Source organism: Drosophila montana, unplaced genomic scaffold (genome assembly GCF_035044405.1).
Source record: "Drosophila montana isolate Dmon_TW-CO22-7 unplaced genomic scaffold, ASM3504440v1 contig_3733_1, whole genome shotgun sequence".
Lineage (NCBI taxonomy): Eukaryota > Metazoa > Arthropoda > Insecta > Diptera > Drosophilidae > Drosophila > Drosophila montana.
The window spans coordinates 10,102,586-10,118,101 of NW_026998620.1; the positions used below are offsets into that span (position 1 = coordinate 10,102,586).

Consider the following 15,516-nt stretch of genomic DNA (forward strand, 5'->3'; position numbering starts at 1 on the left):
AGTTGTCAAATATTTTCGTCGATTTCTTTTATTTGTTTTAATAGTTCAGATTGTTATATACCTTAGAACTAGCGAGAACATACAAATAATTTTATAAAAATATTTCGATTCCTTTTTGATCGCTAGCCAAAGCATCGTCGAGCGTAAATTTCTTGTACATATTTATTAGTTAAACCCAAAAAATATTTATTCGCTATGAATCCATCGAACTTGGGCAAACAGAATGGAGCTTTAGTATTAGAGGTACTTCAGGTGCTTGGTCGCCCGGCCACCATTGAGGAGGTGTCTCAGCGTGTGGCCAATATATATAAAGTGGCCCGTAAACGTATTCAGCCTGTTGTTGGTGATATTCTTGCGGCTGGTGTGCATCAGGGTTTCTTTAGCTGCCGAAACTATCAGTACTCAATTGTCCAGCTAACTATTGATCAGTTGCGCCAAGATATCGATAAGTATGTGGATGAAATGCTATCACTGGACTGTCGAGATGAGGAAGTGCTGCCGCAGCCATCTCCGTTGATGATTAAGCTGGAGCAATTGGACGGATCGCCGCCAATATTGCCGCCATTCGTGCTATCGCCTTCGCCTTCATCTGGGGAGCTGCGCGAACGTACGCCCCCTGGAGATGCATCATCGGCAGTTGCAACATATTGACACTCTGATTGACACTGCTGCCCTTTTGACTAGTTTTTTCAATGTATTTCTCAAGATATCTGTTTTTAAGTGTAAATTTGACAGCACATGGGAAAACCTACACAAGTGCAGTGGAGTTCAGTCCAGTGCAATAAACTCTCGACCAGGGCAGTCCAGTATACCCATCTAACAATGCGATTATTTTCCGGCTCATTTAATTTAAAAAAAAGCCGGGGTAACGAGCAGCCAGTACCCGGTGGCAGTATCGCCTGCGGCTTTAGTTCCTTTGTTGTTCCTGTTGTTTTCTTTTTTCTTTTTTTTTTTTTTATATTATAGCTACTCATTTGTGCGCCAGCTTGTGAGATTCCAACGTTCTCTGGATTCCACATTCCTTGCAAACAAAGGCCAAGTTTTGCCCTGTCTCGTGGCTTACTTTTCATTTTTATTGCAACGCTTTGAAGTTCATTTTCATAAGCCCCAACTATATGGTGTATACATGCACAGTATGTGTATATATATCGTATGCTTTGTCGGAGCACTCAACAGTCTGTTCCTTGGACCCATTGTCAGGTTGTTGCACGTCTAGCGCCCACAAAACTTTAGCTTTTCAGTGGCTCATTTCCCCATTGGGTTTTGCGTTTTGTCTGCTCTGGTTGTCAATGCTGTCCGCTTTTAAATGGCAACGCAATTTTCCTTTCACTCCTTTGTTGTTCCGATTCCACATCCAATCCAATCTACACAAATCTGAGCAGCCTTTCCTGATGCCGCCTCTGGCATTTGCATGAGTAATCGTCGCCTGACTGCCCACTTTATGCGCTTCTTTAATTTTGATTTATTTTTGCTTTTAATTTAATTAATTGAAGCACGATGTTGCGACGAGATCTGCTTTATTCCACTTACGAGGAAGCAAATTGTTGTCAACGACAATGCCTGAAAGGGATTTGCTATTTTCTAGGAATCCCTTTAAATGCTCAAGTGCTTAATATGTATGCTTGGACGTGGTCTATATAAAGCACTGCTATAATTAAGCATGCAAAACAGTTTCAAAACCCATACAGTTATCCTATTGATTAATAATTGACAAAGCACTTATATTTCACATAATATATTGCTTCTGGTTATGAACTCAACATTTAATCCAATTACAACTTTGATAAAGGGTTTGTCCACAAAGCAACATGGAGAAATTATCTGCTGTACTAAAGGCTACCCTGTACTCAAGTGTCGAGTAAGTAAGACTGGCACTCGGTATCAATCAATCTGTTTTGAGCTCGATTTTTTTTTCTACTATCGAACCAGTCTAAAAATAAAAGAAGAGCAAAACATCCTATAAGTTTACATTTTTGTTTTAAATTGAGAAAAATGTGACGAACCAAGTCTTGCACCAAAATCTGTGTCTTGGCTGTGAAGGCCCAGGCTCAAGAATCGTCTCTAAAGGCGAGGCTACGGTTTGAACTGTAAACCGCAAACATGGATTTACGGCCATGATTTCCATAATAAACTATTTAACATATGTGTTTGATATGCAATATATGAAGTTTTGTTGAAAATATTGAAAAGCAATGACGTAGTAAAGCTACGAAAGCTTAGAAATCAGCTTGGAATGCGGCACTCAATTTGCTACTAAAAAATACAGGGTGTTCAAATGCTTGAAATCAGCCACATTTATTATGTTTGATGTGCAGTATGCCTTGGAAAATTATTCAAATATTATAATTCTTTTAACTATATAGGTATTATTGCACATAGACGCAAAGACAACGAACTAACTAAGCAACGAACTAATTAATATCTTTAGTGGGAGTGATTCAGTTCAGCCGTACGAGAAATCGAATAGTCCCCACTGTTATATAGGAAAGTACTATATATAGGAAGTGAATAACACGCACTCTCACTCTCTGTTCAAGCTCAACTTGCTGAACCCGAGCGAAAAGCTTTTCTTAGGTCGTTGACATTAGCTCATAAGCTGAGGAGACGATTGTAAACATGATTTTTAATTTTATTTTTTGTTTTGTCATTAATTAATGAAATTGTGGAGGCGAGACGGCAGAAATCATGAAACGCAAAGAGACAATAAAAGAGCGCTGAGGTGGGGCCAACTGGGCCTGTTAGGACGTCAAAACGAATGCTGAATGCAATATTTTGTAAATAACTATATAAGGGGCTTATTAATTATTTAGGCAAAATCAGCGTCTAATTAGTTGAATTCAAAAATTTCAATTCAGCATAAAATGTCACTCGTTCTTGGCTAATATAAATTTGTATTTCTTCTATTTGTAGCATGAGCCGCCAGCATCAGCGGCACCACCAGCAGCAGCTGCAGCAACAACAGCAGCAGCAGCAACAACAACAGCAGCAGCTGCTGACGGCACAACAGCAGCAACAGCAGGCGCTGCTGATGGCAGAACATGCCGCTGCCGCGGAGGCCGCCGAGCTGTTTGATCTGCTCTGTGTGGCAACCACAATGCGCCAAATATTGGCCCTGCATCGAGCCATGTGCGAGGCGGTGGGGCTGCGTCCATCGCCGTTGAACGATTTCTATCCGAAGCTCAAGGCCAAGGTGCGATCGTGGAAGGCGCAGGCGCTGTGGAAAAAGTTCGATGCACGTGCCGCACATCGGGTCTATGGCAAGGGCAATGCCTGTACTGGCACCCGTGTCCTGGTCATTGGCGCCGGACCCTGTGGTCTGCGCACGGCCATTGAGGCGCAACTGCTGGGTGCCAAGGTGGTGGTGCTGGAGAAGCGCGATCGTATAACTCGCAACAATGTGCTGCATCTGTGGCCGTTTGTCATCACGGATCTGAGGAATCTAGGTGCCAAGAAGTTCTATGGCAAGTTCTGTGCGGGCTCCATTGACCACATCTCCATCAGGCAGTTGCAGTGCATGCTTCTCAAGGTGGCTCTCCTGCTGGGAGTTGAGATACACGAGGGTGTCGGTTTCGAACATCCCTTGGAGCCGAGCGGCGATGGCACCGGATGGCATGCAGCTGTCACACCAGCGGATCATGCGGTGTCAAACTATGAATTCGATGTACTGATCGGCGCCGATGGCAAGCGTAATATGCTTGAGTTTAGACGCAAGGAGTTTCGCGGCAAGTTGGCCATTGCCATAACGGCCAATTTTATCAACAAAAAGACCGAGGCGGAGGCCAAGGTGGAGGAGATAAGCGGCGTGGCCTTTATATTCAATCAGGCCTTCTTCAAGGAGCTGTACAGTCGAACGGGCATTGATCTCGAGAACATTGTCTACTACAAAGATGAGACGCATTATTTTGTGATGACTGCCAAAAAGCACAGCCTGATCGATAAGGGTGTCATTATTGAGGACATGGCCGATCCCGCCGAGCTGCTAGCGCCCGCCAATGTGGACACCCAGAAGCTCCACGACTACGCACGTGAGGCTGCCGAATTCTCCACGCAATATCAAATGCCCAATCTGGAGTTTGCTGTGAATCATTATGGTAAGCCGGATGTGGCCATGTTCGATTTTACCTCCATGTTTGCTGCCGAGATGTCCTGCCGTGCTCTGGTACGTAAGGGCTGCCGACTACTTCAGTGCCTCGTGGGTGACAGTTTGCTGGAGCCTTTCTGGCCAACTGGATCGGGCTGTGCTCGTGGTTTTCTGTCTAGCATGGATGCTGCATACGCCATCAAGCTGTGGTCCAATCCACAAAACAGCACTTTGGGCGTTCTGGCACAGCGTGAGAGCATCTATCGCTTGCTTAATCAGACCACACCGGATACTCTGCAACGTGATATCAGCGCCTACACTGTGGATCCGTCCACAAGATATCCGAACCTCAATCGCGAATCGGTTAATAGCTGGCAAGTAAAGCATCTTATTGACACCGATGATCCATCAATACTGGAGCAGACTTTTATGGATACGCACGCGATCCAATTGCCACATGTCGAGACGCCGGGCAGACGCAAGAGGCGCAGTGGAGGTTAGTTTATATACACAACAGTGTATAGCTGAAATGAATCTATATGCTGCTTTACAGATACCCTTCCACAAGGCGCCACCTTGCTACGCTGGATAAGCGCACAGCTGGCGGCCTTTCAGTTTGCCGCTGATCTCAAGGAGCCCTCGGATGTATTTCGCAATGGCCGTGTGCTGTGCGCCCTAATCAATCGGTGAGCGGAAGCTTTGTGTTATTAAGCTCCTACTCATTTATACTCTTTATATCTCTTTAGCTATCGACCCGATCTTATTGATTATGTTGCCACCAAGGACATGAGTCCGCTGGAGTGCAATGAGCTGGCTTTTGCCGTCTTGGAACGTGAGTTGCACATTGATCGCGTTATGAACGCCAAGCAATCTCTGGAACTGACCGATGTTGAGTCGCGTATCTGGCTCAACTATATGGACCAAATCTGTGAGCTGTTTCGCGGCGAGATACCACACATTAAACATCCCAAGATGGACTTTAGTGATCTGCGTCAAAAGTATCGCATCAATCATATGCACGCCCCGCCGGACTTCTCCAAGCTGCTGCAGACAAAGGCCAAAGCCAAGTCGCCCATGCAGGATGCCGTCGATGTACCCACAACAGTGCAGCGACGCTCTGTGCTGGAGGAGGAGCGCGCCAAGCGACAACGCCGCCACGAGCAGCTCTTGACCAGTGGCGGCGTGGCCGCTGGCGCCGCTGCAGCCAGCAGTGCGGGTAGCAGCAACTTGCAACAGGGTGTGTTAAAAATAACGATAATACAGCAAAAAACCAAAACCAGAACAAGTGTGCCAAAGCTGCCTCCCTAAATTGTATAATCCCAATAAAAATCCATTTACTTTGTACTCATATATCATATAGCGCTTCTTAAGAGCTAGGGATCATTCAGTAGGTCAACTACTTCGTCAAGGAGTCCTCAATTAATAGGCATTATAGCACTCCTCTATGAGCTCGACATCATGTTAGTTTTAGTCTGTCTGATTGTTGTGCCTATCGCCCATTATATTAAATAAAAAATTAGTTACATAAATATGTGAATACATGATAATATTGACTGATACATAAATCATATAACATAATGCAGATATCGAGATATATGTCAAAATATAGGTTCTTTAGAAAATCTGATATGCCTACTTATTGCATATTAAAATAAGAAAAATCTTATTTGATTCTCGAGTACATCTCATTCATAAGCCAAATATGTTTTCGCATCACACAGGCTCTTTGTTTTCATTTTTAAGTGGGCAGCTGGTTCACATCACCTAGCTCTCTTTGATCAAAATCTAACTCTATTTCTCTTTTATCTCACCTGCAGCTCAAAGTGATACGCCGCGTCGCTCGAAGAAACGTCGCCAGGCTGATAAAACGGCGAACATTGTGAGTAGATGTTTCGACTATATCATGGATTGGTTCACTCGCGCATTAAATGCAGCTTGAAAAGTGATGCCATATCAAAATTTCTTGTATATATTCTTAATTCATAAAGTTAGCAAATTATGCAAATGTGCTCAAAGAGGTCATCACTTTTCAACTGTGTCAAAAAATTCTCTTTCTCTCTCTTTCATACAATTCTCCTTAAAATTTACGCTCATACAAAAAAATTATTAATTGTAATTTATTGTTGATCGCTTGTCATACAACCATAAAAAAAATCGAATAACGATAAATCAAGGTTAAACTCATACTGAAAACAGCTCTCTTTCATGAACTCAGTAACGTCATAAGCGCATACGAATCCATCAACGAGGTCAGTTCGCTCAGTGTCCAAAGTTTTGCCATTTGTCATCCGTTTACCGTGTGCTAAAATACCCATTGTAAACGTAACATTCGATATATTTCTACTAATGCAACCAGATCCCACACCAGTCGTTAGTCATATAGTTCTCTAGATTAGTCTACGTTTTATGTCTATTTCATTTAAACACATATGATTACTCAATCTCCCTGCCACACACACACACACATACACCCACCCACACACGCACACTTGTGCCCACGCATACTGTGAAATTGTCAAATCTTGACTCTCCACTCTGCTGCGCAGGAGGAGCGCCAGCAGCGCCTGAAAGAGATCGAGGAGAATCGTCACGATCGCATGAGCAGGCGACGTCAGCAGCGTTTCCATCAGACGCAGAATTTCTACAAGAGTCTGCAACTGCTGCAGGCGGGCAAATTACTGCGCGAGGGCGATGGTGTCGCTGAGGGCGTGGCCGAGGATGGCACACCCTTCGAGGACTATTCAATATTTATGTATCGGCAGCAGGCGCCCGTATTTAACGATCGAGTCAAGGAGCTTGAGCGCAAGCTTCTGTTTCCCGTAAGCAAAGAGGATACGATCAAGATCCTTCTATTGCCTGACTGCCTGCTGGTTTCTCTATGTTGGTTGACGCAAATGCTGCACGCTGCGTCTGTTTTCCTTATGTGTTTGTCTTGGCTCAACGCTTTGTCCAGTCTTTGCTCCTCTAACACAAATCAAACTAACCGAACTGCCAGGCTCTGCGTGCTTTGGCTAACAAACAAACAAAAAATGAAATGTTGCGGCATGAGGCGGAAAAGTATTCCAAGAAGTTTGGGCCTAAATCGTAAAGCGACTAATGTATTATTTCTAGAACTTTCCTAATGTGACAAAAAAAAAAAGCTCAAATATAATAAGCTTGTAAAAGATGTTCTAACTAAAACCAAGTTTAATAATATATATACGTATATCTATAAGATGCAACGTTTTGTTAGTGTGTTTTCTGCCAGATACAAAAGTAACTTTCGCTAAGTGCGTTCATCTATTTAGTTTAAAATCTTAGCTATAATTATTAATTGTTTGCTTTTTAGTTTTTATTGTTGTTTATGTATTTGTGCCTACAACGATATATCTTTAAATTTATTCAAATTTTGATTTCTTCACTCCCCTTTAAAATGTTAACAATGCCCGCCCTACAATTAATGCAATCTGACACCTACACAAAAATACACTTGAATCCAACATTGATGGCTGCTGCACCACCAAATACCTTACCACTCCTTAAATAGGATCGCGAACGTGGCGACATACCCTCAGCGGTGCCACGGAATGCTGCCGATGAGCAGTTCAGCGATCGCATCAAGAACATGGAGCAGCGCATGACGGGACGCGCTGGCCATGGCAGTGATAAGAAACCCAAAGATCTGATGCGTGCCATTGGCAAGATCGATTCGACCGATTGGAATGTGCGCGAAATCGAGAAAAAGATTGAGTTGTCGAAGAAGACCGAAATACATGGGCCAAAAGGACGCGAGAAGGTGCCCAAATGGAGCAAAGAGCAGTTCCAAGCGCGTCAGCACAAAATGTCCAAGCCGCAGCGACAGGATTCGCGCGAGGCCGAAAAGTTCAAAGAGATCGATACGACGCTCAAGAATTTGGATAAACAGCTCAAGGAGGGACACAATCTGGACGTGGGCGAGCGTGGACGCAATAAGGTCGCCTCCATTGCTGGACAATTCGTCAAAAAGGACGAAACCAATTCGGATGAGAAGAATGCCAGCAGCAATGCCACCTCCAACACCAACAACACTGTCATACCAAAATCTGTGAGTAGTTTTGCGTTCCAACCGAATCATTTGTTTGGGTTTATGTTTATGTGTTTTTATCCTCTATATATATCCCGTATTATATTTATTTGCTTGATGGCTTTTGTTAACGTAGTCGCCGCGTCCTTATGGTATAAGGTTCCCAGTGTTGTCGTTATTGTGGCTCTTGTTGTTTTAGTTAGCGTGCTTTTAACTTAGGTCGTTCGCGCACTCTCACATACACACACAACCACATTCACTTGTACATGACACTCATCTGTATATAGATGCAAATCTTAACTGTTGTTGGCAGTGCTAACCACAAACCCAACAGTAACATATTTTTTAATGGCTTTCACCCACATCCACAGAGCTCTAAGGTGGCGCTGGCCTTTAAGAAGCAGGCCGCCTCCGAGAAGTGCCGCTTCTGCAAGCAAACTGTGTATCTTATGGAGAAGACCACGATCGAGGGTCTGGTGCTGCATCGCAATTGCCTTAAGTGTCATCACTGCCACACTAACCTGCGTCTGGGCGGCTATGCCTTTGATCGGGATGACCCGCAGGGTCGCTTCTATTGCACGCAACATTTCCGTCTGCCGCCTAAACCCATGCCTCAGCGCGTAAGCAAGGCGAGGGTAAGTTTAACTAAAAATCGACTCCGTATCAAGAAGTGCTCTCATATTCAAACCAAATGCCACAGAGATCCGCTGCTGCACAGCCTGGCTCACCTGCCGCACAGCAACCCGCAGCAGCTGCCGCCGCCGCTGCTGCTGACGCCGTGCAGGCCATGGATACCACGCCGGCAAGAGACCAAGTGGATTTGTTGGAAACATCAAGAGCCGCTGCCTCGGCCGACGCTATGTCTGATGATGAGGCCAATGTCATTGATGAGCACGAGTGGTCTGGACGCAATTTCCTGCCTGAATCTAACAACGACTCCCAGTCGGAGTTGTCCAGTTCGGATGAGTCCGACACGGAGTCCGACTCGGAGATGTTTGAGGAAGCTGATGATTCGCCATTTGGTGCCCAGACCCTGCAGCTGGCATCGGATTGGATTGGCAAACAGTATTGTGAGGATAGCGATGATTCTGACGATTTCTACGATTCTAGCGAAGGCATCGCGGGTGCGTAAATATTAATTACAAATCTTTGACGTTTAATAATTCTTTATATTTTTCAGATGATGGTAAGGACGACACCGAGGGTGAGGAGTTCAAGAAAGCGCGGGAGCTGCGCCGTGAGGAAGTACGCCTGCAGCCTTTGCCCGTCAATTTGCCCACGGATACCGAAACGGAGGTGAGTTTCCTAGAGTATTTATCACTTGGCTATGGGAAACTAATATTATTATCATAATTTTGTTCTTAATTTTTTTTGTTGTATACTCTGATGATATCATACGTACAATTACTTTAAACATTGTCCTTAAACATGGTGTTGGTTTCTAAATTAATTTGCAATAATCTCAACTTGGGCATGTAGAAGCTCAAGTTGAATGTAGAGAATAAAGAAAACGTGGAGCGAGGTTCCATCAAATCAGCCTTTGAGTCGGCACAAAGTCAGCCGAGCACGCCCGTTGCACCACCCACACGTGCTCAACTGGAGCAGCTGGAGCGCAATGCGCCGCGAAAATTTAGCAGCGAGATCGAAGCAATTAGCGAAAAGCTATATCACCTGAACAATATGGTCAAAATGAACAAGGATCTGGAAGTGCTGGCCAAGGAAAATCTGGTCAAGAGCGACATATTGCGCAAGCTAACGCTTAAGGAGAAATGGTTAGCCGAGAATGCGGCCATAGCTGCTGGCATGGCCAGTCCCATGAAGACGCCAATAGCGGCTGCAGCTGCAACAGCTACTGCACCACCCAAATCCAAGTTTGATGAGAAATATGAAAAGGTTGTTAGTCCGCCACAAGCTGTGGTTGAGCCCAAACCCAAGCCCGTCATTGATTTTAATCTGGACGAATTGAAGCCACGCAAACCCAACTTTGAAGAGCGGCCCAAGGAGCTGCTAAAAAAACCAGAAAGTCTGAAGAAGCCGGCGCAACTGAGTCCCAAGCCGGAGCGGAAAAGCAGCGCCAATGTGAGCCGCTCCAGCAGCATGAAAAGCAATGCCAGTTCCAAGTCCAGTCCGCGTCCGAGAAAGGCACCCCTACCCCTGCCAATTGGCAACAAAATGCAAATCGAGAGCATTCTGGGCACAGTTAAAAAACTACAACGCCAGCACAGCAGCGACCAGGATGAGGAGATGGATATAGATGACGATGCTGATTCGCTTACCAATACACAAATGAGCAGCAAGCTCAAGGAGATTGGTGCCAGTAGCTTTGCGGGTACAATGGATCATATCAAATCACAGCTGGTAATGCCCACGGTGCATACAGCTAACGTGGACCTGTCCAAGTACTTTCCCAATCAGAAGGAGGAGAAGAGCAGCGCAGGCAACACAAATAAGAATCAGAAAACCTTAAAGGATGTGGACCTGGCCAAGTATTTTCCTAGCAGCCCGGCGCCGCAACGACGCGCCGTTGAGACTGTTGCAGAGCGACTAAAAAAATCGCAAACTGAGGCATCTATACCGCAGTCGCAGGTGGCACCAGAGCCCAAGGATGCGCACTCCAAGACGGAGGCCAAGACAAAGCCTGTGCCGCCTAAGCGGCAGGCATCGTTGAATACTTTTAGTCTGCGCGATCATCAGCTGGATGGCGCGCTAGATTTGAGCAAGAAGAAGACACCTGTTAAGGTGGCTACCCCAGCAAAAACTCCGTCCAAGACCACAAGTGGAACGACCTTGGCCAAGGCCACAACCACGCCCAAGGGTAAAATAAAAATCATAAAAAAAATTGTGCCCAAAGGCACCAAGGCCAAGAAAGCAGCGGCTGCTGCAGCAGCTACAGCTGGTCCGGAGAGTAAGCCGGCGGAGGAGCAGCCGCCACGCGATGAAGCTGAACGCATACTGGACGAGATTTTAGCCGACGGTGAGACTCGTTCGCCCAGCTCCGAATATCAAAATCTCTTCAATGATGAAAAGTCACCCAGTGATCTCTCGGATAAGATCGAACGTATACTCGAAGAAACGGGCCTCGATCTTGAGCTGGGCTTACCCCGGCGCAATAGCAAGAAGCTTCAGAAAACCAAGTCGCTCGGCGAAGGCGACTTTGATTTACAGCCCAAGCGACTAAGTGGCGTCCAAAACATACTCAAACGCTTCGAATCAATGAGCTCCGTCAACTCGCTGCAAAGCGATGAGCAGGCATCCTTCAAGCTGCGTCGCATGGAGTCCACCACCAGCAATATGAGCAGTCTGAATCGTTCACGTGAATCCCTGGTCTCTGCCAGCGATTCCATGAGTGACCTGGAGAGAACTATGGACTATTTACGCAATGAATGGCGCAACGAGGCGACCAATTTCCTGCAAAAGAAACGCGATAGATTCTTTGCACAAAAAGAGGAACAACAAAAGCAGCTGGAGATAAAACCAGAGCCATCGAGGGGACATGATTTGCCCGTGCAATATCGCGACTCCAAGCTGGCCAAGTTCTTTGGTCTGGCGCCCCGCAAATCGCCTGAAAAGCGCAAATCACCCATTAAAAAGCAAAAATCGCCCAGCAAAAAGAAAACCTCACCGAGCAAAAGCCAAAAGACAGCTAAAGCTAATAATTCACTAGAGGAGCTGGCCAAGATTAGCAATGCCCGACAGGCAAAGCAAGCGCAAAAGACGCCAACAAAAGCCGCCGGGACTGTCAATAAAATTGAACGCAAGATCGAAGTGAAACCCGTAAAGCCAGCCACTCCAGTGCCGGATGACTTCGAGATTTTGGATTTGCTAGATAAAGCCACAGCGGCCAAGGAGCTGGAGCGCTCCCAGACAAAGAGTCCACTCGTGGAGGATGTTCCGCAGCAAACAATTGGCGAAGCCGTTAACATAGAAACTGAGACTCCTCCGTCGCGTACTGTTGTCGAGGATATTAAAAACTTGCCCAAGACTGGCTGCGATAAATCGTTAAACAGTTCCCGGCGTGGTTCTCAGTCCAGCCTTGTGCTCTCGCGACGTCAATCGGACATTTCTTTGACAGAAAAACTTAACCTAGATGCGTTGGAGGCTCTACACAGCATCGAAATGGAGCGCGATGTCGAGCATGTCGATGAGGTCTTTCAGAGTATGGTCGAGGCAATGGACCAAACGCCAGACATTGCTGTGGATGACGATGTGGATGCCGACTCATTATGCACTACTATCAGCAAGAGTCCCAGCGCCCAACCTATTACGGTCGTCAAGCGTGGCAGCTCCGAGGAGCAGAGCATCGAACAGCTGTTTGGCAACTTTTCCGATGAAATGCTCGTGAATGTGGAGTTTGATTCCAATGATGAACTAATCGGTATTACCCCAAGCGCCAACCCGATTGCCGGAAGCTCCGAGGATCGTGATATTGTTGACAAACTGGATTCACTAGAGCGCGATGAAACACCCGTTAGCAGGATGCATGAGGAACCTAATCGGTTTATAAACAAAGAAAATGCTGGGCTGGACGAGGTGGATAGTGCTCATTTTCCGGCACGCCCACAACGCAGACAAAAAAGCAGCTCTTCGTCCAGTGAACCCACTCTGCCAGTTGCACCACAACGTCTGAAAAAGAAATTGGCCAAGTTGGATCCAGAAGACATGCCGCCTTCGGTGCAGGATTTGCTGCAACAACTGCACGCAAAAACTCTGCAGCCGGAGAAGGAAAATATGCAGTCTGGCGTTGCTGAGGAAACGCTTAAATTCCCAAGACTTCTTCAAGAGGAAGAGGAAGTGGTCGATCATGCAGGAAAGGAGACACCTAAGCCCAAAGAAAATGGTTTGGATAAAGTCAAGTCCGGTCCAATACCAGAAATTCTAATCGAACAGCCACAAACTCCGCTCACAAAATCCTCTGAGAGCCAAAAAAGTTCAACTAAAAGTGAAAACTCTTCCCGCAGTAGCCTCAATGAGGCACCGAAGCTGGTAACGCCACCAAAGGTGCGCAGCAAGGAGAATTCGCTCGACTGGGATATGGAGAAGCTGCCCGCCTCACCCATGCCCCGTCGCAAACAGCCCCTGATACCAACCAGTAAGGAGGGCTCTTTGGAATGGGACATGGAGAAATTACCCAATAGCCCAATGGCTCCGCGTCGTCGCTTACCCATAAGCAAACAATACGATGTCTCTCCCAGCAGCTCCATTCATCTGCTCAATAATCTTTCTAGTGTTAATGACGATGCGGCGAGGGCGGAGGAACGCCTCATCCAAGAATTTGAGCGGGAACGCCGTCAGGCACTTTTGAAACGCGATGAGAGCTTTGAGGCAGCAGCTGCCGAGCAGCGCCGTCGCGATTCGCAGCAGAGCAGCAGCAACTCCAGCGGTAACTCCAACGGCAAGCGGAATCTGCCGCCACCCACGCCTCCACAGACAAGCGTTCGACGCGGTACCACGCAGGCCAGCAGCAGCCGGCGAGAGTCCACCAAGCGTGAGGGCACGCCTCCCATGTTTAAGAAATTAGATTTGGGTGACGACAGCAACTCGACGCTGGACTCCACGGCGGCATCCACGCGACGCAGCTCATTTGCATTTATAGAATTACAGGATAATAAGCCGGTGATTGTGCCCATGCCCAAGAAGCTGCACCTGCCCAAGCTGGAGGCACCAAAATATGTGCCCGAAGTAAGCGCAGACAATGAGCCAGTGCCGGAAGTCTTTAAGGATCGTGTCTGGCCAAAGCAACACATGGCAGGACTGCATCCAGACAGCGAGGATGAAGATGAATCAGAGCAAGAGCTGATGAATAAATTGCCCGAGTATGCACGTTCCGACTCGCCGCCCTGTGCTGCTTTTGAGAATCGTCAGTGGCCAGATGGCAAAACCGTTTTCGAGCAGAGCCAACGCAGCGATTCGCTTGAGGCAGATGATGTGCTCAGCTTGCTGAATTCTAAGCGACGTAGCAACAAGAGATTCAATAACAAGCCACGCTCACAGTCACCACAGCCGTTTAAGCCACTGGCAGCCAGTGCTCGCCAGGGCTCCAAATCCATTAGTGATCTCAAAACTGGAGCTCCTGCGTCTGCGTCCATGCAATCACTATCAGCACGGTCCAGCCAGGACACAGACACGCGCTCGACTACAGCAACGGTGGCTACCTCGCGTCCATTGAGCTATGTCAACTATGATGAGGGGGTGGATGCCAGCACGCGGGCACTGCTCGATCGTAGCAAGCGGCTCCACAATCGCAAACGCGACTTTGTCAACGACCGCGTCGTGGAGCGAAATCCCTATATGCGTGATGTCATACGCAGCACGGAGCGGACTAAGGACTACGACTTCGAGCCGGATGAGGAGCTGTCCAGCTATAGGCCCCGTCACTATACCAGCAGCATGCCAGCAAAGACTACGCCAACAACAAGTCGCTTTCCCAGCTCCATCTCCAACTATGCGCGCAGTCCAGCGCCACGCAGCAGCTATGATTACCTCAGCAATGCGGGAAACAGCAGCGACTACCTCAGCAGAAGACCCTACTCGGCATTGGGTGCAACAAGTACATCCAGCTTTTATCCGAGTACAGCAGCAACAAGCAGCACACATCTCAGCGATCTATTCAGGCGACGCAGTCCCGCCTCCATGTCCAGTTATGGGCGCAGCGATTACGGCCTGCCCGTCAGCAAAGAGTCGTGCGTTATCTCTTAGTAGTTTTGCCTTAATTTCGATCAAAAACAGCTATTTCTCTTTTATATATTTAACCAAAATCAACAACAAAAACAACTTTAGAAGACGTCTCAACTATTATCTATACTGAGGCCAAATCGAACTCTAGACCTCAGCAAAATGCGAAACCAACACATGACCCCCAAACAAACTATTTCCCCTACCCAAGAACCCAACAAAAAAAAAAACACGCTAGGATATTATGTGGGCCAACCAACCAACCTGGTTCCCAAACCAGGCTCAGTCCGCACAACGTGTTCCCAATCAACCGAAACAACCCAACGCTAGCCCGCCTGCCTGTCTGCCAAGCCTACAACTAAGCCAAGTCTGTCCTGATCTTGTTGAGTGGATAAGATGAAAGAAAGAAAAAGAGAGAGAGAGAGAGTAACACCTTTGTTAGCCAATTCGTTTAAAAAGCGTCTGGGTACGATCTATGAAGGTAAATTCAATCAAAATTGTACACGAAATGTTGCGCTAACCCCTGAGCAGCCCGAGCAAAAAAAGTTTGTAGTTTCTAAAACCATAAATAGTCGAAATTGTTGTGCCGTTCGCTCTGTTGTCCAGTCGATGTATGTGCCCCTAACCCCCGTCCTAAGCCCATAAACACTAACGCCAGATCTAACCCATGTCTCCCGAATATGCGTTGTGTTTCGTTCGTTTTTTATTCGTATGTACCTTT

At 46.7% G+C, this 15,516-nt stretch overlaps 2 protein-coding genes across 16 annotated transcripts in view; both read left to right on the plus strand.

The window, feature by feature from the left end:
- Positions 1 to 15,516, plus strand: part of Mical (Molecule interacting with CasL) — a 51,018-nt gene that overhangs the window by 27,076 nt on the left and 8,426 nt on the right. For 3 of the 15 annotated variants that reach the window (XM_064694591.1, XM_064694592.1, XM_064694597.1), the window contains exons 5-14: positions 2,911 to 4,577; positions 4,635 to 4,767; positions 4,828 to 5,318; positions 5,899 to 5,960; positions 6,256 to 6,330; positions 6,628 to 6,900; positions 7,608 to 8,144; positions 8,495 to 8,758; positions 8,824 to 9,247; positions 9,304 to 9,419. In XM_064694591.1, the coding sequence (XP_064550661.1) occupies positions 2,912 to 4,577; positions 4,635 to 4,767; positions 4,828 to 5,318; positions 5,899 to 5,960; positions 6,256 to 6,330; positions 6,628 to 6,900; positions 7,608 to 8,144; positions 8,495 to 8,758; positions 8,824 to 9,247; positions 9,304 to 9,419 (4,041 nt within the window). In that variant the 5' untranslated portion in view covers position 2,911. Of the gene's footprint in view, positions 1 to 2,910; positions 4,578 to 4,634; positions 4,768 to 4,827; positions 5,319 to 5,898; positions 5,961 to 6,255; positions 6,331 to 6,627; positions 6,901 to 7,607; positions 8,145 to 8,494; positions 8,759 to 8,823; positions 9,248 to 9,303; positions 9,420 to 9,602; positions 14,808 to 14,900; positions 15,236 to 15,516 lie in introns of those variants that run through there. The other 12 variants (XM_064694589.1, XM_064694588.1, XM_064694587.1 and 9 more) reach the window with 9 other exon arrangements.
- On the plus strand, positions 32 to 823 carry LOC135436853 (uncharacterized). Its single transcript, XM_064694609.1, has one exon. The coding sequence runs from the start codon at positions 196 to 198 to the stop codon at positions 649 to 651; it is 456 nt and encodes a 151-aa protein (XP_064550679.1). The 5' UTR covers positions 32 to 195; the 3' UTR covers positions 652 to 823.

Coding starts and splice junctions, on each gene's coding strand:
- LOC135436853 (XM_064694609.1), top strand. CDS start 196: ATGAATCCATCGAACTTGGGCAAACAGAATGGAGCTTTAGTATTAGAG.